This window comes from Hemitrygon akajei, chromosome 29 (genome assembly GCF_048418815.1).
Source record: "Hemitrygon akajei chromosome 29, sHemAka1.3, whole genome shotgun sequence".
Classification (NCBI taxonomy): domain Eukaryota; kingdom Metazoa; phylum Chordata; class Chondrichthyes; order Myliobatiformes; family Dasyatidae; genus Hemitrygon; species Hemitrygon akajei.
Window position 1 is genome coordinate 48,705,816 of NC_133152.1, and position 21,816 is coordinate 48,727,631.

Genomic DNA, 21,816 nt, shown 5'->3' on the forward strand with positions numbered 1-21,816 from the left:
CCGATAGACTTGTATAGCTTGTTCCTCAGAACAGCTGAACTTGTACAGCAGCAATCAGAGCACCAGTCAGTCCGGCATCAGGGTTAGGAAATGGTGGCCCAGGTAGCTGGCCAGGTCAAAGTGACAAGGACACGGTGTCAAAGGGAGTATGCAGGAATGGCGGAGCAGACTTGATGGGCCAAATGGCCTAATTCTGCTCCTATGTCTTCTGGTCTTATGGACACACAGTCCCATTCCATTTGGAGAGCTCAGCTGGTGGCTGAGAGGAAGATCCGGGCTGGAATGAATGGGTCTGCTTTTCAATCCATTGGAAACCGGAAAATAAACATGATGTTGCCAGAAGCCAGGAACCTCTGGACAGGAAAACCCCATCCTCTTGTTTCCATTTCTGGGAACCAGTTCCAGGTTTGGAGCAGACAAAAACCTGTTTGGCCCAGACATGGGGTAAATGGCATGGTGATGGGGAACTGAGTCACCCACACAGATCTCATTGACCCAGTGTCTGCCTGTACCCAACCATGCCAATGTACCTGTGAGGCTTTGAACACTTCAAACTGACGTGCTTCTAGAACTAGGGGTAAGATGCAACTCCTCCTCATTTTGTAGAACATAGAGCATTTCAGCACAGTGCAGGCCCTTCAGCCCATCATATTGTGCTGACCTTTTAACATATTCTAAAATCAATTTAACCCTTCCCTCCCACATAGTCCTCCATTTCTCTATCATCCATTTGGCCATCTAGGATTAAATGTGCTTAATTACTATATTGGCCTCTGGAGTACTGTACCACCCCTGGCAGTGAGGCTCACACACTCAGCAGTCTCTGTATAAAAAAACCTATCTCTGACATCCCCCCTATATATTCCTCCAATCACTGTTCATTTGCTGGGTCTGTCTTTTCTTACCCACAGTTCATTCAAAGAAAGAACCCTAGGTACAAGGAGATGAAGGAAGACACGATCTGGTCAATGGAACGCTTGAATGACTACATTAATGAGAAGTACATGGAATCGAAACATCTCCCAAAGGACTGGGTCTTCATTGATTTTACAGTGAGCATGTTTTCTGTCCCTCATCAAGATTTGGTCATATTAATGCCAGAGTAGTGGGTTACAGAAGGCAGGGGTGTCAGGTAAGGGACAAGAGAGTTAAAAGAGATTTGTGGAATCTTTCTTCACCCTGAGGGCAGGTGAAATCTGGAACATATTGCCTTAGTCACTGGTGGACTCAAATACTCATCAAATCATGGAATCGTACAGCACAGAAATGGGGCCTTGCAGCCCGCCTCATCAACACCAACCCTAAAGCCTGTCTATACCAACATTCCTCTAACACTACACTAACACAGCACTACACTGCACTAACATGACACTACACTACACAACACTACACTAACACAGCACTACACTGCACTAACATGACACTACACTACACAACACTACACTAACACAGCACTACACTGCACTAACATGACACTACACTACACAACACTACACTAACACAGCACTACACTGCACTAACATGACACTACACTACACAACACTACACTAACACAGCACTACACTGCACTAACATGACACTACACTACACAACACTACACTAACACAGCACTACACTGCACTAACATGACACTACACTACACAACACTACACTAACACAGCACTACACTGCACTAACATGACACTACACTACACAACACTACACTAACACAGCACTACACTGCACTAACATGACACTACACTACACAACACTACACTAACACAGCACTACACTGCACTAACATGACACTACACTACACAACACTACACTAACACAGCACTACACTGCACTAACATGACACTACACTACACAACACTACACTAACACAGCACTACACTGCACTAACATGACACTACACTACACAACACTACACTCTCTACACTAATGCGACACTACTCTACACTAACATGACACTACACTCTCTATACTACACTACACAATATTACACTCACTACACTACACTCTACACTACACTAACACTACATTACACTCTCTACACTACATGACACTACACTAACATGACATTACACTAACACGACACTACACTAACATGACACTACTCTACACTAACATGACACTGCACTCTCTATACTACACTAACACTACACTACACTACACTAACACCACACTACACTAACACAATACTACACTCTCTACACTACACTCTCTACACTACACTAACACTACATTACACTCTCTACACAACACGACACTACACTAACATGACACTACACTCTCTACACTACACTACATTTCACTGTCTACACTAATCCCATCTGCCTACTTTAGAGCTGAATGCCTCTACATCTTTCTGATCCAATTATCTCTCCAAATGCCAAATAAACTTTGTAGTTATATCTGCCTCCACCACCTCCTATGGCAGCTCATTCCAGACATTCACCATTCTGTGGGAAAAACCAACCCCACAAATCTTTAAATATAACCATATAACTATATAACCATTACAGCACGGAAACAGGCCATCTCAGCCCTTCTAGTCTGTGCCGAATGCTTACTCTCACCTAGTCCACCTACCTGCACTCAGCTCATAATCCTCCTCTCTCGCTATTAGAGAGAGCACCCTCTAATTTTAGTCTTGCTTAAACAGGGTAGAAGATCTTATTTAAAATTAACCCAGCTCATCCAATCTCACTTTAAATCTACAGCCCTCTTTTCCAGGTAACAGTTAGTAAATCTCTTCTGCATTCTCACTGTAGCCACCACATCCTTCCTGTTGTGTGGTGACACAATACTCAAAGTGTGGTCTAACGATGTCTTGTACAGCTACAACATGACAGCCCAAATTAGACTCAGTTTCTCTGACAGTGAAGGCTAACTTACCGAACTCCTTATCCACTACCCTATCGACCTGCAGCACCATTTTCAGAATGTTTTGAACTTGTGGCCCAAAGTCTCTCTATACATTAACATTCTAAGATCCCTTCTATTTACTCTACTAGAATTTATATAAAGAATTATATATAGCATTCTACCAGAATTTAACTTCACAAAGTACATTACCTTATACTTGTTTAAATTAAATTCTGGCTGATCTTTGTCCTATCTGTATTACTGGACAATCTTCTTCATTCTCTACAACTAATGAAATTATCCTGTCTTCAAAAGCATTATGTTGTCATCCAAATCATTTATATACATAACAAACCACAGAGGTCCCAGCACTAATCACTACAAGACAAAACTGGTTACAGAAATTAAAACAAACCTGCAGATATTAGAAATTTGAAATAAAACATGAAATGTTAGAAATATTCAATGGGTCAGGCAACATCTGTGGAGAGAGAAACAAAGCTAACATTTCGCACCAAAGACTCTCCAACCTTTCTAGAGAAGGGAGAAACTATGCTTAACATTGCAGAAAGTGGGGGAGATAAAGAGAAGAAAGGGTTGTCTCTGATAGCATAGACATGAGGGTTAATCTATTAATGTATGTTAATGTATTAACATTTATTCATGAATATGATTGAGAACTTCAACTTTTTCCTTCAGAGGAGAATGCAGGAGATCATGAGAACTTGTTTAAACTGTGCCAAGACCAAACTGGACTCAAAATTGGGCTTCTTTGACCTCATGGGCTGTGACTTTATTATTGATCAAAATTTCAAGGTGATTATCATTCTCATTTTCTTCCATTTTAACTTTTCTTTACATTCTGTGTGAGTGCAAACCTATTCATTAGAAGTCTAAATAGAAGGGTGTATACCATGTCTATCTTCAGAAAGCATTTTTCCTCATAACAGGGATTTGAAGATTCGAACACTAGATTGTCACTGCTTTAAAGAAAAGGGGAATTTTAAGGCAATATTGCAAATAAATTCTTCAATTCTCCGGGTAGCCATGAAACCAAGAAAGAAAAGGCAGCACAATCATCAAACCTAAATCCCATCTCCCCACAAAAGAAAAATCAGCAAAACGGATCAGGTACATCAACCCCTCCTCAAATCCACCCTCCCACACAAAAAACAAACAAAATGGATCAGGTACATCAATCCCTAAATCCCTCCTCCCACACAAAAAAAATCGAACAAAATGGATCAGGCACATTGACCTCCAAATCCCTATTCCCACAGGAAAAAAAAACACAGAATATTAAAAAAAAGAGTCTATATTCAAAGTCCACAGCCAAAATGCAGAAACAAAAACCTGGGCAACATTCTCCAGGCACAGCGGCAGGCTCTCCCCTCTCTGGTACAGAACAACCAACCAAAAGGCAAGTAGCTAGCGCTCACCCTCTGAATTCACTTCATTGCGTCAATGAATGCAGGTTCATTTTCATGTTTCCTTTGAGTCAAGTGCCAATCACCATGGCTATCTACACTAACTGTCTGGTATGGAGGGGCTACTGCAGATTGGAAAAAGCTGCAAAAGTCGTCTTCCCTATCCATGTCTCTCATAATTTTATATTTGTCTATTATTTTACCTCTCAGCTCCTCCAATCCAGGGGAAACACCCTTTCCAATCTCTCTTGTTAACTTAAACTCTCCAATCTCTCCTGTTAACTTAAACTCTCCGATCTCTCCTATTGACTTAAGCTCTCCAATCTCTCCTGTTGACTTAAACTCTCCAATCTCTCCTGTTGACTAAAGCCTTCCAATCCAGGCAACATCATGGTGAATCTCTTTTGCATCTTCTCCCCTTTAACCACACACCTCCTGTAGTGCTGACAAAAAGTAGTAGATATGGCCCAGTCCATCATGGGTAAAGCCATCACTACCATTGAACATATCTATATGGAGTGCTTTCACAGGAAAGCAGCATCTATCATTAGAGACCCCCACCATCCAGGCTATGCTCTCTTTTCACTGGTGCCATCTGGAAGAAGACACAGGAGCCTCAGGACCAGCACAACCAGGTTCAGGATAGGTTATTACCTCTCAGCCATCAGGCTCTTGAACTAGAGTGGACAAACTTCACTCAACTTCACTTTCCCATTGCTGAACTGTTATCACAACCTACGGGCTGACTTTCAGCAACTCTTCATCTCATGTTCTTGATGTTTATTTTGTATTTTTATTATTATTAATAATAATAATTTTTATTAATAATAATAATAATTATTATTATTATTATTATTATTATTATTATTATTATTATTATTGTTGTTGTTGTTATTATTATTTTTTCCCTCTTTCTGCTTTTGCACAGTTTGGTGACTTTTGCAATTTGGTTGTTTGTCCATTCTATTGGGTTTGATCTTTCATTGATTCTATTGTGTTTTTTGTACTTACTGAGAGCCAAGTACAGCCTTGCCAGTGACATATATGTATAACTCAAAAGTTCATTTATTATTATCAAAGCATGTATGCATATACAACTCTGAAATTCATCTTCTCCAGATAGGCACAAAACAAAAAAAGAACATGTAAGTCATTCAGAGAGAAACATCAAATGCATCCCCCCCACACAAAAATGAATGGCATCCTGATCATCAACCCCCAAAAAAGGAACATGATCCTCAACCCCCCCAAAAAACTCCGCAAAAAAAACTAACAGAACACAATAGAACATCAACCCCTCCCTTCACACAGCAAAATGGAAAATGAAGAGATGACAAAAAACACAGAATATAAAATCCGAGTCTGAAAATGTCCACAGTCCCTAAACGCAATATTGCAATCTGTAAATGCAGAACCACGATACCATCCTCCGATATCTCCAACATTCATCAAAAGAGAGGCCACAGCAAGCCACAGAGGTCACTCACAGACTCCATCTTGACAGCAATCAAAAGGAAGGCAGTCGGCGCTGAACTCTTGCTCAACTTCCACATTCGCTGCGATGTCTCAATCTTCCTCGAAGCATTAATCAGCAATTAATGAATGTTTTAATCAGCAAAATGGAGTCGAACATTGACTTATACCACATCTCAATGTTTCTCCGCATCGAGGCTGTCTGAGTACACGTTCGCTTCCTGAAATCTTCTCAGGGACAGCAAAGCGCTGGATCTCTCAACTGTAACACAATGTCCCAACTCTTGTACTCAAAGCCTGAACTATATTCCTTCTTCACTACCCTGTCTACCTTTGCTGGCACTTTCAGGAACTCTATATCTCTGGTCAGCAACTGTCCCAGAGCCCTGCCATACACTGTGTTTGTCTGGCTTAGCTTCCTAATGCGGGGGTTATGATGTGGTGTCATGACACAAGACATTGACCGCATCTTTCCACCCCCATAGAAGCTGCTCAACTCACTGAGTTCCTCCAGCAGATCTTTTTATTTCGCTCCAGATTCCAGTTTCTGTGGTCTCTGTGTCCCCATTCCACCTCTCTGAATTCTCTAAAGTTTGGCCACTCTGAAAAGGTTAGTCATAGAGTCATAGAATACTATAGCGCAGAAACAGACCCTTTGGCCCATCTGGTCCATGCCAAGCCATTATTCTTCCTAGTCCCATCCACCTGCACCCAGACCATAGCCCTCCATTCCCCTCCCATCCAAATTTCCCTTAAATGTTGAAATTGACCCCATATCCACCACTTGAACTAGCAGCTCTTTCCACACTCTCACCACCCTGAGGGAAGGTCCCCATTATGCTCACCTTGAACACATCACCTTTGACCCTTAGCCCATGACCTCTAGTTCTCATCTCACCCAACATCAGCCAAGTTCCCAACCATGCTTTCCCCCCTCACTTTTTTCACTGTTCTGCTCCACAACCACATTCCCACCAAGACTCAGTCCCGAAGCAGGGTGTCAGCCCAAAACATTGGCATCCCTCTGCCTCTGTAGATACTATGTACCTGATTTGTGGAGCTTGTCTTTGTATCACTTTGAATGTTCCTGACTTAACTTCCATTCCCTATCCCCATGCCACTTTCCCATTTGCTCTAAATCCTATTGTAGCTTTAGACAACTTCTTCACTGTCCACTATACCACAAACTTTGCTGATATGGGTAATCTTATTAATCCTACCACCTAGCTCCTCATCCAATCTTAACACATACGGCAAGCAACAACAGACAAACAGTACTGCTCCTGTGAAGCACCCCTGGTCACAGGTCTCCAATCTGAGAAACAACCCTCCACTACCATCCCCTAAACTAGAAAACCAAATTTGTATCCATTTTGCTAGCTCACCCTGGATCCCATGTAATCTAAACTTCTGGTTCAATCTACCATGCGGGATCTTCTCAACGGCCTTGCTAAGGTCCATGTAGACAACATCTACCACCTTGCCCTCATCAATCCTCTTGGTAACTTTTTCAAAAAGCTCAATCAAATTCATGAAACATGAATTCCCACACACAAAACCATGCTGACTCCCTCGGAATAGGTTCCTGATGATGGGCCTGGTGATGGTACTGAGTCCCATCCAAAGACATTTAGAGCATTTACAGAAGAGAGACAGGTAATTTGGTCCAAGAAATCCATACTATCCAATCCTTTACCACCATATTGCATCAGGTTCTGCCCCCGTATTTATCTAACTTCACCTTGACCCCTCTCTGTCATTCACCTGACCACCACTAGCTGGAGCTGGCAGCACTTCCTTCCCTCACTGGCAAATGCCTCGCTACATTTCCTGTTAACTCTCATATGATAGATTTAGGTCAACCTGAAAGTACAAACCACTTCTACCCTCAAGAAACTTTTTTGTAATTTCTGAGAGAACTGAAATGCTCCAGGGTTCTGTACTGCAAAGAGGTGACATCACATGAGGCATAGTTCTGTTTATTGGAACCTGAAGACTGAATGTCAGGAGATCTTTCACAGGCCAGAGAAAGGGCATTATGTGATAATGTTACAAAACACTGGTTAGGCTGCACTTGGTGTACTGTGTTCCAGTTCTGGTTACCACACTGGATGAAAGGCATGGTTGAACTGGAGAAAGGACAGAGAAGGTTCAGCAGGATGTTGTGTGGATTAGAGGATTCAGTTATGTGGAGAGGCTGGATATGTGTTTGTTGTTCATGGAGGAAAGGAAGCTGATGGGTGGAAGGAAGTCAGTATATGAGAGTTACAGATAAGATCTTCAGAATCCTTCTCCCATGCTTGAGTCATCAAAAACAAGAGGATAGACTTAAGGTGAGAGGAAGGAGTTTAATGAGACTCTTATGGAAGGTTTTTCCACAGAGAGCAGTTTCTATCTGGACAGCACTGCAGTGAGAACAATCACAGCCTTCAAAGGCAATGAAATGAAAATGTACAGAAAGGTACAGACCAGACGCAGGCAAATGGGATTAGTGTTGACAAGCTGAATGGCTGGCAGAGACATGATGGTCAAAAGGCCATTTCTGTATGACTCGATGACTGTGTTACTCAAAACTCTACAGGGGAGAGCCCTTCCTTCCTGTCCAGAGAGTCATCATCAATGCAGAACCTGCCAGAGCCAGAGGCCTGACTGATGGGTCAGAGGGCAAAGGGTTTTTAGGAGTGAAGTGTGGAGTTGGTGAAGAGAGGGCAAGGAGGTGGGATAACATTGGTGGACAGAGAGGCAGGACTTGCCTCAAGACCCATATCCCATGAGGGGCAATGAGGTTGGGCTGGAGCGCGGAGCTGAATGAGGAGATGTAGGTGCCTTAATGATGTAGCAGGATGTTGGGCACTCAGTGGGATTTGGATAATAGTTGGGGGTCAGTAGGTAAGAGGGCAGGAAGTCTGAAAGGAGCCAGTAAATAAAGGTGAATACTCCTGATTCAGGGTGTTGCTCTGCTGTGGGTTTTTACTGAGGGGGTATCGTGAAGCATGGTTTCTCATGAGATGCCTATGGACAGTGTGGACATCTCCATTGTGTAAGCACAAGTATTCAAACATTTACAACACATGGCTGGGGGCTGCTGTCAGGCCCAGGATCTCCAAACAACAGATCACTGTAAATCTGGGACAAAATGCAACAACTTCGCAAGCCAAGGGACAGAAATACAATTATCACACATGATTTATTTTCACAGAAGGTGAATCACAAAGGACAATACCATTGCAATTGCCAGGCAAGACCACAAGACAAAGGAGCGAAAATAGGCCATTCAGCTCGTCAAGTCTGCTCCGCCTCTCCACCATGAGCTAAACTATTCTCCTAGTCCCAATTTCCGGCTTTTTCCCCATATCCCTTGATACCCACTCAGTTCTGGAAACATCCATGCAAATCTTTTTCTGGAAATAATTCAGGAAAATATGTAGCTCGGGTGGTCCATGGTGGGGTTGAGTAGTTCTCCAATCTTGGAATTTGCTTGCAAATGTTTCATCACCATTTCATCACTATCATCTTTTTCTGAAACTTCTTTTAATTCAGCTAGACAACATTGGGCCAGATCAGGTCTGACCATTCCATATGTGGGCGAACCATGTTCATATTACACAGAAGCATTGGGTCAGAGCAGGTCAGACTCATCCACTCATGGTTAAACCATGTTCCTGTACATACACAACAGTTCATCTGTCCTGTGCGCAACTGAACATAAGAATGTAAGAAACAGGAGCAAATGTCGGCCATCTGGCCTGTCAAACCAGCCCTTCAATAAGATCATAGCTGATCTGGCCAGGGACTCATCTCCACCTACCTGCCTTTCCCCATAACCTCATAACCCTTAATTCATCTACTATGCAAAACTGAACCTGGCTTACAAGCTGTGTGTGATTTGTTTGTAGGTCTGGTTACTGGAGATAAACGCCAACCCATCCCTACAGAGACACTCTTCTGTACTCCAATCTCTCATTCCCCGGCTGGTCTATGAGACTCTTGGTAAGAGGGTCAGCACTCACATTGTTGTTTCATTGAAAAAACACATTTTAAATGATACAAGGTAAATATATTTAACAATGAAATGAGATGTAAATCAAACAATGTCCCCTCTTCATTTTCAGATTTAGTAATTGAGATATTCAAGAAAAGCAGGAAAGGGTTGCTCACCTTACCACTTGAGTCACAAAAAGAGTTTGTGCTAATCTACAATGGCATGCAAAAGCGACAGAGGTCAATACCAGGGAGAGAAGATAAGATTTCCCCTATGCTTCTTAAACAAACTTCACAGCCAAAATATTTGGTGAAAAATCCTGTCAGAAAGCAAGAAGAGTCTCAGTCAATCTCGGACCATGAAGAAGTTGAAAGGAAAAGCCTTCAGAAGGTGTCCTGCCCACCACCTGGTGGACAGCTGCCAAGCGTTACCCAGATCCAGAGCCTGTCCTGTAAGACACACTTGGTGAAAGCCAACAACCCGGCATACTTGAAGGAGTGGAGAACTGAGGCTGAAGCCCTGATGATCCCCATGCCAGTTGTTCCTCCGTTCAACAGAAAATTCACACAGATAACTCAAAAAAGTACAAGTCTGGAGAGTAATCTATTCTCAAGTAGAGAGCACATTTTGCTTCCAGTCCCCAAACCATGCAGGACAACACAGTGAAGCTTGGAACTGACAGCCAGCTACCCACATAACATGAGGAGAGTTTGGTTGAGTCAAGCTGCAGGAGTGCTGCGATACACTTTCCGCACTAAATACAAAATACAAAGTAACTTCAAATAATGAAAACGGCAAAATTCAAAAACAAGTTGCAGATGGAAAGGAGAAAAAGATCATATTGGTCTGGATAATTCATCTTGTCAAAATAAATTCTGTCCCATTTACACAGCCTCCTGTTCATCAGTAAAATATCCCATTTACACAGTCAACGTTCATCAGTAAAATATCCCATTTACACAGTCAACGTTCATCAGTAAAATATCGCATTTACACAGTCAACGTTCATCAGTAAAATATCGCATTTACACAGTCAACGTTCATCAGTAAAATATCCCATTTACACAGTCAACATTCATCGGTAAAATGTCCCATTTACACAGTCAACGTTCATCGGTAAAATATCCCATTTACACAGTCAATGTTCATCAGTAAAATATCCCATTTACACAGTCAACGTTCATCAGTAAAATATCCCATTTACACAGCCTCCTGTTCATCAGTAAAATATCCCATTTACACAGTCAACGTTCATCAGTAAAATATCCCATTTACACAGTCAACGTTCATCAGTAAAATGTCGCATTTACACAGTCAATGTTCATCAGTAAAATATCCCATTTACACAGCCTCCTGTTCATCAGTAAAATATCCCATTTACACAGTCAACGCTCATCAGTAAAATATCCCATTTACACAGTCAACGTTCATCAGTAAAATATCCCATTTACACAGTCAACGTTCATCAGTAAAATATCCCATTTACACAGTCAACGTTCATCAGTAAAATGTCCCATTTACACAGTCAACATTCATCAGTAAAATATCCCATTTACACAGTCAACGTTCATCAGTAAAATGTCCCATTTACACAGTCAACGTTTATCAGTAAAATATCCCATTTACACAGTCAACGTTCATCAGTAAAATGTCCCATTTACACAGTCAACGTTCATCAGTAAAATGTCCCATTTACACAGTCAATGTTCATCAGTAAAATGTCCCATTTACACAGTCAACGTTCATCAGTAAAATGTCCCATTTACACAGTCAACATTCATTGGTAAAATATCCCATTTACACAGTCAACGTTCATCGGTAAAATATCCCATTTACACAGTCAACGTTCATCAGTAAAATATCCCATTTACACAGTCAACGTTCATCAGTAAAATATCCCATTTACACAGTCAACGTTCATCAGTAAAATGTCGCATTTTCACAGTCAACGTTCATCAGTAAAATATCCCATTTACACAGCCTCCTGTTCATCAGTAAAATATCCCATTTACACAGTCAACGTTCATCAGTAAAATATCCCATTTACACAGTCAATGTTCATCAGTAAAATATCCCATTTACACAGTCAACGTTCATCAGTAAAATATCCCATTTACACAGTCAACGTTCATCAGTAAAATATCCCATTTACACAGTCAACGTTCATCAGTAAAATATCCCATTTACACAGTCAACGTTCATCAGTAAAATATCCCATTTACACAGTCAACGTTCATCAGTAAAATGTCCCATTTACACAGTCAACATTCATCAGTAAAATATCCCATTTACACAGTCAACGTTCATCAGTAAAATGTCCCATTTACACAGTCAACGTTTATCAGTAAAATATCCCATTTACACAGTCAACGTTCATCAGTAAAATGTCCCATTTACACAGTCAACGTTCATCAGTAAAATGTCCCATTTACACAGTCAATGTTCATCAGTAAAATGTCCCATTTACACAGTCAACGTTCATCAGTAAAATGTCCCATTTACACAGTCAACATTCATTGGTAAAATATCCCATTTACACAGTCAACGTTCATCGGTAAAATATCCCATTTACACAGTCAACGTTCATCAGTAAAATATCCCATTTACACAGTCAACGTTCATCAGTAAAATATCCCATTTACACAGTCAACGTTCATCAGTAAAATGTCGCATTTTCACAGTCAACGTTCATCAGTAAAATATCCCATTTACACAGTCAACGTTCATCAGTAAAATATCCCATTTACACAGTCAACGTTCATCAGTAAAATGTCCCATTTACACAGTCAACGTTCATCAGTAAAATATCCCATTTACACAGTCAACGTTCATCAGTAAAATGTCACATTTACACAGTCAACGTTCATCAGTAAAATATCCCATTTACACAGTCAATGCTCATCAGTAAAATGTCCCATTTACACAGTCAACGTTCATTAGTAAAATGTCCCATTTACACAGTCAACATTCATCAATAAAATGTCCCATTTACAGAGTCAACGTTCATCAGTAAAATATCCCATTTACACAGTCAATGTTCATCAGTAAAATGTCCCATTTACACAGTCAACGTTCATCAGTAAAATATCCCATTTACAGAGTCACCATTCATTAATGAAATGTCCCTTTGAGAGGCTCACTGTTCATCAGTAAAATCTTCCATATACATAATCACCAGTTCATCAACAAAATGTCCCATTTACACTCTCACCTGTTCAACAGTAAAATATCTCATTTAGAGATCCACCTGTTCTCAGTAAAATGTCCCTTTTACAAAGCCACTTGTTTATCAGTAAAACCTCCCATTTACCGGCTCACCTATTCATCAGTAAAGTGTCCCATTGATACACTCACTGTTCATCAGTGAAATGTCCCATTGAAACTGCCACCTGTTCATCGGCAAAATGCCCCATTTACAGACTCACCTGTTCATCAGTAAAAGTCTACCACTGAACAGTAAAATGTCCCATTTGCACTTTCAGTGATTCATCTGTTATTCTATTTTTGTTAATTAAGCCAATTTGATATTGATTATTTATTTCTTAATTTTTTATATGATTATTAGTTAATCCTCAGATAGCTCTTGGCAAGTTTTTCTACATAAGTGGTTTGCCATTGCCTCCTTCAGGGCAGTGTCTTTACAAGATGGGTGACCCCAGCCATTGTCAATACTCTTCAGAGATTGTCTGCCTGGTGTCAGTGGTCACATAACCAGGACTTGTGATCTGCACCGGCTGCTCATACAACCATCCACCACCTGCTCCCATGGCTTCACATGACCCTGATCGGGGCTAATCAGGTGCTACACCTTGTCCAAGGGTGACCTGCTGTCTTGCAGAGTGTAGGAGCACCTTCCACTTCCTTCTGTAGAGACTTATCTCCACCTGCCACCCACAGTTGATGGAAACAGTTGGTATTTTTGGGAGTCGATGAGATGACTCAGCTGATAGTCAGAGGTCACTGATTCAGCCTGGTTGACAGCAGTTATTTTGATTTATTGATGTGGGGTTTCAGAGGGCTAGCTATCAACATTAAGTGTGATACTGGGCCCGGCCACCATCAGAGAACGGAAATTTCACACTCACTGTGTAGGACTGTGCTGTCTGTGGCATCTCAGTCTCTCACCCAGCCACAACTCCAGTCTTAAAACAATTTACAGTAAACTGATACCCAGAAGCAGCTGAATATTAGGTGAAAGAAATGGACTTTCCCTTCAGAGCTATCAACTACTTCTGGGGCAGTCCATTGGGTCGATGATTTGCATTCATTCCATCATTGTGAGACAAGCTCAATTCACTTTCCCTCTGCAGACAGTGTCCATCATGTTCTGACACAGTCTCTTGCCAGTCGCAGCGATGTTCTGCCGTGCACACTCACTAACGCAAACACAGCTCTAATGCTGTACACACTCACAAACACAAACACAACTCTAACCCCACACACACTCACTGACACAAACACAACTCTAACCAGTACACACTCACTGACACAAACACAACTCTAACCCCGTACACACACACTGACACAAACACAACTCTAACCCCACACACACTCACTGACACAAACTGTGGTGAACTACATATACCTGTCTGGACACGCCCCCCCCCCCCCCCCCGCTGACTGCTCCTGTGGCTCCTCCCACAGACTGTGGCTCCTCCCACAGACCCCAGTATAAAGGCGATTGGAGGCACAGCCCCGGCCTCAGTCTCCAGGATGTTGTGTGGTGGTCACTTGCTGTTTGTTCTTTCTTCCAGCCAGTAAAAGCCTATATCTCGCCTCACGTTTCCGAGAGTTATTGATGGTGCATCACAAACACAACTCTAACCCTACACACACTCACTGACACAAACACAACTCTAACCCCACACACTCACTAACACAAACACAACTCTAACCCCACACACACTCACTAACACAAACACAACTCTAACCCCAGACACACTCACTGACACAAACACAACTCTAACCCCGTACACGCTCACTAACACACACAACTCTAACCCCACACACACTCACACAAACACAACTCTAACCCCTCACACACTAACACAAACACAACTCTAACCCCATACACACTCACTGACACAAACACAACTCTAACCCTACACACACTCACTGACACAAACACAACTCTAACCAGTACACACTCACTGACACAAACACAACTCTAACCCCACACACACTCACTGACACAAACTGTGGTGAACTACATATACCTGTCTGGACACGCCCCCCCCCCCCCCCCGCTGACTGCTCCTGTGGCTCCTCCCACAGACCCCAGTATAAAGGCGATTGGAGGCACAGCCCCGGCCTCAGTCTCCAGGATGTTGTGTGGTGGTCACTTGCTGTTTGTTCTTTCTTCCAGCCAGTAAAAGCCTATATCTCGCCTCACGTTTCCGAGAGTTATTGATGGTGCATCACAAACACAACTCTAACCCTACACACACTCACTAACACAAACACAACTCTAACCCCACACACACTCACTAACACAAACACAACTCTAACCCCACACACACTCACTGACACAAACACAACTCTAACCCCTTACACGCTCACTAACACACACAACTCTAACCCCACACACACTCACACAAACACAACTCTAACCCCTCACACACTCACTAACACAAACACAACTCTAACCTCTCACACACTCACTAACACAAACACAACTCTAACCCCACACACACTAACACAAACACAACTCTAACCCCACACACGCTCACTAGCACAATCACAACTCTAACCCCATACACACTCACTGACACAAACACAACTCTAACCCTGTACACACTCACTGACACAAACACAACTCTAACCCCGTACACGCTCACTAACACACACAACTCTAACCCCACACACACTCACACAAACACAACTCTAACCCCTCACACACTCACTAACACAAACACAACTCTAACCTCTCACACACTCACTAACACAAACACAACTCTAACCCCACACACACTAACACAAACACAACTCTAACCCCACACACGCTCACTAGCACAATCACAACTCTAACCCCATACACACTCACTGACACAAACACAACTCTAACCCTGTACACACTCACTGACACAATCACAACTCAAACCCCACACACACTGAACCCGACCACAGACGTCACATCAGAACAAGCTCAAGCTCTCACCCAAAGGGACCACGTCCCTTCCTGATTCCAGGCTGCTCCACCACCCATCCCCAGCACCAGAAAGCCATTTGTTTCTGGTTATAGACCTACGTACCCCACCACAGAATAGTTCTCTGTAGAATTGAAATGAAAAGGAATTTGTTTACCAGAAGGTGGTAAATCTGTGGAATTCATTGCCACAGATATCTGTGGAGGCCAAGTCACTGGGTGTATTTAAAATGGAAGTTGATAGGTTTCTGATTAGTAAAGGGTTTAAGGGTTACGGGGGATGGTGGAAGCATAGGGTGAAATAAAAATCAGATCTGGGCCAAATGGCTTGCTTAATTCTTCTCCTACATCTGCCTCTCCCAATCCTAATTCCCTCCCATATCCCCTTTCTTAATTTCCCTCCATACATCCCACTCCTTCAGTCTCCCTCAAGCTAGAGATAGTGCAAAATGTTTCTCAAATACCTTCAAAAGTTTGAAGTAAATTTATTACCAAAGTACATATCTGTCACCATATACAACTCTGACATTCACCTTCTTGTGGGCATTCACAGTAAATACAAAGAAACACAATAGAATCAATGAAACACACAGCAAGACAGGCATGAAAGAGACAACAAACTGCAAATACAAAAGAAAATAATAATAAATAAACAATAAATATCAAGAACATGAGATGAAGAGCCTTTGAAAGTGAGTCTAGTTCAGTGGGAACAGTTCAATGATGGGGCAAGTGAAGTTGGGTGGAGATATCCCCTCTGGTTCAAGAGTCTGATGGTTGAGGGATAATGTGTTTCCAAATCTGGTGTGGGTCCTGAGGCTCCTATACCACCTTCTTAATGACAGCAGTGAAAAGAGAGCATGGCCTGGGTAGTGGGGTTCCCTGATGATGGTTTTGCAACAATATTTTGTGTAGATGTAATACATGGCTGGGACTGGAGGGCTTGATTAATAAGAAGAGACTGGACTGGCTGGAACACTTCCCTGGAGCAAAGGAGGCTGAGGTCTGACCTGATGGAGGTTTGTAAAATCACATGAAATATAGATAAGGATAGTCACCGTCTTTATTTCCAGAGTAAGAGTGTCTCAAACTACAGGGCCTAGGTTCAAGGTGAGTGAGGAGAATTTCAAAGATAATCTGATGGCACATTTTTCACACAGAAGACGATGCATACTTGGAATGAGTTATCAAAGTAAGGGGTAGAGACAGGTACATCTATGACCCTTAAAAGGACAGGGACCTGCATAGAGGGAAATACAGGTAAAAGGGACTCGTTTAGATATTCAGCTGGAAACAAACTGCTGGAGGAACTCAATGGATTAAACAGAATCTGTGGGTTTGTTCTTGTTTCAGGCTGAAACCCTGAATTACAACGGCTCACAGAGCTCCCCAGGAAACTCTTCAACCACTCTGTAATATCCTGAAGGGGGCTTTAAGAAAAATTGTGTGTCTATAGTTCTCCCTCTCCCCCCCCCCCCCCCCCCCCCACACACACATTAAATCGATATAGTATTCCCTGCTTCCTGGACTCTTATGAAAGATATGGATGGGACCAGGGACAACATCCCCTCTGTATCGGAGCAGTTCAGCTTATTTTCCCCAATCCTCAGTGTTAACCTTTCCCCCATTACCTCAACACCTAGCACCATGTCACCAAGTGATACAGTACAGTGCAGCCCGCACAGTCCATGCTGACTACCAACCTGCCTAACTCTTTGGTAAATTTCCAAGGTATGGGTGAATATTTCTGCTGCCATTATTGCTTGCGGTCTCTCCCGAGTGGCGACTTTCCCATCCCATCATGGAACCCCCACTCGGCAGTGGCATTGTGGGGTTATTCTGTTCCCACATAAGGACATAGAGTCATAGAACACTACAGCATAGAAACAGGCCCTTCAGCCCATCTAGTCATGCCAAAATGTTATTCTCCTTAGTCCCATCGATCTCCACCTGTCCTTCATAACCCTCTCATCCATGTACCTATCCAAATTTCTCTTAACTATTGAAATTAAAACCCCATCCACCACTGGCAGCTTGTTCCACCATTCCACACTCACTACCCTCTGAGCGAAGAAATTCCCCTCATGTTCCTCTCAACAGTTCACCTTTCATCCTTAACCCATGACCTCTAGTTCTAGACTCATCCAGTCTCAGTAGAAAAAAGCCTGCTTGCATTTACCCTATCTATACCCCTCATAATTTTGTATACCTTAATCAAATCTCCCTTCATTTTCTTATGCTCTGGGGAATAAAGTCCTAACCTATTCAACCTTTCCCTATAGTTTAGGTCTCAATACTCTTTCAATTTTATTGATATCTTTCCTGTAGGTAGGTGACCAAAACTGCACACAATACTCAAAATTAGACCTCACTAATGTTTTGTACAACTTCAGCATAACATCCCAACTCCTGTACTCAATACTTTGGTTTAAGAAAGCCAATATGCCAAAGCTTTCTTTATGACCCTATTTACCTATGATGCCATCTTCAAGAAATTATGGATCTTTATTTCCAGATCAGTCTGTTCTACCACACTTCACAGTGCCCTACCACTCACCTCGTAAGTCCTATCCTGCTTGGTCCTTTCCTCCCAAAATGCAACACCTCGCACTAGTCTGCCATTTTTCGCCCCATGTTCCATTTGAACCAGGCCACCATACTTTGGGGCTGGTCCACCAGCAGATCTAACAGTCATTGAAATAATGAAGAAATAGAAGTGCACTGTTATTTTTTTCTGAAATAGAGGAACTTTGACCTTACTTTTAGATTTCTCAATCATCACTAAGTTTTGCAAGTTCACTGCGGCCTGTTCTGTAACACAAGGAAATGTCAACACACAGTCCTTTGATGACATTGCGTCCACACCGTGCACTGAGAATGTTTTTGTGCAGTTGGGAGGTGCCCTACAATACTGCCAATTCAGCAGTGCTTGATTCAATCCTCTCTGTGTTTCCTCACCTTCAGGGGATCGAAGATAACCAATGTCTTTAGCTTCAGCAGTTGACCATTGGGTCCCTCAAGTCTAGTCACCATCATCATGTGCCATGTTGTATGACATTAACATTAGGTCCCATGTCATATGACGTGGGCAATCATGGTCCCATGACCATGATTGTTCTTGCAAAATTTTTCTACAGAAGTAGCTTGCCAATGCCTTCTTCTGGAAAGTGTCTTTACAAGATGGGTGACCCCAGCCATTATTATTACTCTTCAGAGATTATCTGCCTGGTGTCAGTAGTCACATAACCAGGACTTGTGATATGTACTAGCTGCTCATACGACCATCCACCACCTGTTCCCATGACTTCACGTGAGACTGACTGGGGAGCTAAGTGGGTGCTGCACCTTGTCCAAGGGTGACCTGCAGGCTAACGGAGGGAAGGAGTACTTTACACCTCCTTTGGTAGAGCATATCTCCATCCCGTCTCCCAAGTCAAGTGAGGTCAAGTTTATTTCATCTATGCAAATCCATGTGTGCACAGGTGCAATGAAAAACATACCTGCAGCAGCATCACAGGCACAGAGCATCAGAACCACAACATCCAGAAAAAAATAAATTAAACACAATGTTCACAAGAAAGAACAATTAGAACAAAGGAAAAGGCTGTTTTAGTGTAAAGTGGTCATAGCTTTGCTACTGATTAGATAGATAGATAGATAGATAGATAGATACTTTATTCATCCCCATGGGGAAATTCAACTTTTTTCCAATGTCCCATACACTTGTTGTAGCAAAACTAATTACATACAATACTTAACTCAGTAAAAAATATGATATGCATCTAAATCACTATCTCAAAAAGCATTAATAATAGCTTTTAAAAAGTTCTTAAGTCCTGGCGGTAGAATTGTAAAGCCTAATGGCATTGGGGAGTATTGACCTCTTCATCCTGTCTGAGGAGCATTGCATCGATAGTAACCTGTCGCTGAAACTGCTTCTCTGTCTCTGGATGGTGCTATGTAGAGGATGTTCAGAGTTATCCATAATTGACCGTAGCCTACTCAGCGCCCTTCGCTCAGCTACCGATGTTAAACTCTCCAGTACTTTGCCCACGACAGAGCCCGCCTTCCTTACCAGCTTATTAAGACGTGAGGCGTCCCTCTTCTTAATGCTTCCTCCCCAATACGCCACCACAAAGAAGAGGGCGCTCTCCACAACTGACCTATAGAACATCTTCAGCATCTCACTACAGACATTGAATGACGCCAACCTTCTTAGGAAGTACAGTCGACTCTGTGCCTTCCTGCACAAGGCATCTGTGTTGGCAGTCCAGTCTAGCTTCTCGTCTAACTGTACTCCCAGATACTTGTAGGTCTTAACCTGCTCCACACATTCTCCATTAATGATCACTGGCTCCATATGAGGCCTAGATCTAAAGTCCACCACCATCTCCTTGGTCTTGGTGATATTGAGACGCAGGTAGTTTGAGTTGCACCATATCACAAAGTCCTGTATCAGTTTCCTATACTCCTCCTCCTGTCCATTCCTGACACACTCCTGATTAGGGTTATTTAGGTTGGTTCAAGATCCAAATACTGTTCTTGTAGGACTCCAGGCTCTGTACCTCCTGCCCAATGGTAGCTGTGAGAAGATGGCATGGCCTGGATGGTGGGGCTTTTGATCTTGAGCAGGACATCTTTGAGGAAGAACCTCTCATGGTAATGACCAATGATGGGGAGGGAAAAGTAGTTGACTGAGTCGAGGAGGAAATCTGCAGAGGTTGCCCTGGTTGGAATTAATACTTGCAACAAACAAACACAAGCAGCTGAGCTGGTGGAGAAATTCCCTGTTCACAACTGAGTTTTATCTGGTTCGCCTTACATTACAAAAATTCATTGCCACAGGTGGCTGTAGAGGCCAAGTCATTGGGTATATTTAAGACAGAGGTTGGTAGATTCTTGGTTAGTCAGGATATGAACAGTTACAGGGAGAAAGTTGGAGCTGAGAGGGAAATGGATCAGCCATAACAAAAAGGCAGAGCATACTCGATGGGCCAAATGGCCTAATTTGTCTTATTAAGATCTGATTGTAATATCATTCCACATCACTCCTGAGCTCCATAATGTTTCATCTTTTTCTTATCAGCCTTGAAAATATTCGAACTCCCCTTGCCTTTGACGAAGAGATTTCCAAAGATAAATCTGTCTGATAGAAAAAAATTCTTCCTACCTCAGTGCTACTGATCAACCTCTCCTTTTTTAACAGTGACCCCAAGCTCTTGTTTCTCCTACAGGGAAGCACACCTCCAGAGCCAACCTGCCAATAGTTGTCTGGAGCATGAGCTGTCAAGTACCACAGTGGTTTGTGGCATCTTGTCGTTGTGTTTTGTATTTACCAGGTGTGCGATACGGCCAACTAACTGGCTAAACATAAACTGAGAGCCTTCTGATTCCCAAGACCATGAACAATACCAAGAGGAGAGGTTTACTTGGTGTGTGAATGTATCATTACTTTTACAAAGAAGATTACCACCAGGCAGACTGCAGCAACCAGCCTACGTCAAGAAAATAACAGGAAGCTGAAGCAGAAGGAGATTCTGACACAGGAAGAGAAGAAGTTTTGAAGCAGTCATACATGAACCACGCTTCATAGGGACTATCAGTGAATTTGTCCACGTTGCTATCTCCAGATCTCCACACAAACCAGACAGGAAAACGACTCGCATTTTAGGCAAATATGTTTTAGTTGATTGTTCCTTTGCAGGGTGTATTTTACGGTTACAGAGTGACGTGTTCTCTGAAGCAAGATGTTTCTGTGGGCAGCTTATGATGTGCCGATGTGAAGCTGGTGAGTGGGCTTGGATACCGCGTGTGCAGGCGTGTGGTTTAGAAATGGGATGCATCAGCGTTACCCCTCGGTGCTGCAGAAACTCCGGAGAACAGGAACAGGAGGATCTGGTACAAATACCAAGCTTCAGGTATGACCCACTCTCTGTTCC

The 21,816-nt window shown here is 42.5% G+C and overlaps 2 protein-coding genes across 5 annotated transcripts in view; both read left to right on the plus strand.

Moving 5' to 3' along the window:
* Nucleotides 1-90: 90 nt before the first annotated feature.
* LOC140718542 (protein polyglycylase TTLL10-like) lies at nucleotides 91-10,553 on the plus strand. Its single transcript, XM_073032504.1, has 5 exons — nucleotides 91-102; nucleotides 912-1,052; nucleotides 3,550-3,666; nucleotides 9,647-9,740; nucleotides 9,863-10,553. Exons 1-5 carry the CDS (start codon nucleotides 91-93, stop codon nucleotides 10,396-10,398), a joined length of 900 nt encoding a protein of 299 aa, XP_072888605.1. The 3' UTR covers nucleotides 10,399-10,553.
* Nucleotides 10,554-21,431: 10,878 nt separating this feature from the next.
* Nucleotides 21,432-21,816, plus strand: part of LOC140718501 (uncharacterized) — a 67,478-nt gene continuing 67,093 nt past the window's right edge. For all 4 annotated transcript variants that reach the window (XM_073032409.1, XM_073032411.1, XM_073032412.1 and 1 more), the window contains exon 1: nucleotides 21,432-21,795. In XM_073032409.1, the coding sequence (XP_072888510.1) occupies nucleotides 21,644-21,795 (152 nt within the window). In that variant the 5' untranslated portion in view covers nucleotides 21,432-21,643. The remainder of the gene's footprint in view (nucleotides 21,796-21,816) is intronic.

What these genes read in the sequence shown, in the direction of transcription:
- LOC140718542 (XM_073032504.1), top strand. An exon ending in TTATTGATCAAAATTTCAAG is followed by an intron (nt 3,667 to 9,646) that starts GTGATTATCATT and finishes ATTTGTTTGTAG; the next exon opens with GTCTGGTTACTGGAGATAAA. An exon ending in GCTGGTCTATGAGACTCTTG is followed by an intron (nt 9,741 to 9,862) that starts GTAAGAGGGTCA and finishes CTTCATTTTCAG; the next exon opens with ATTTAGTAATTGAGATATTC.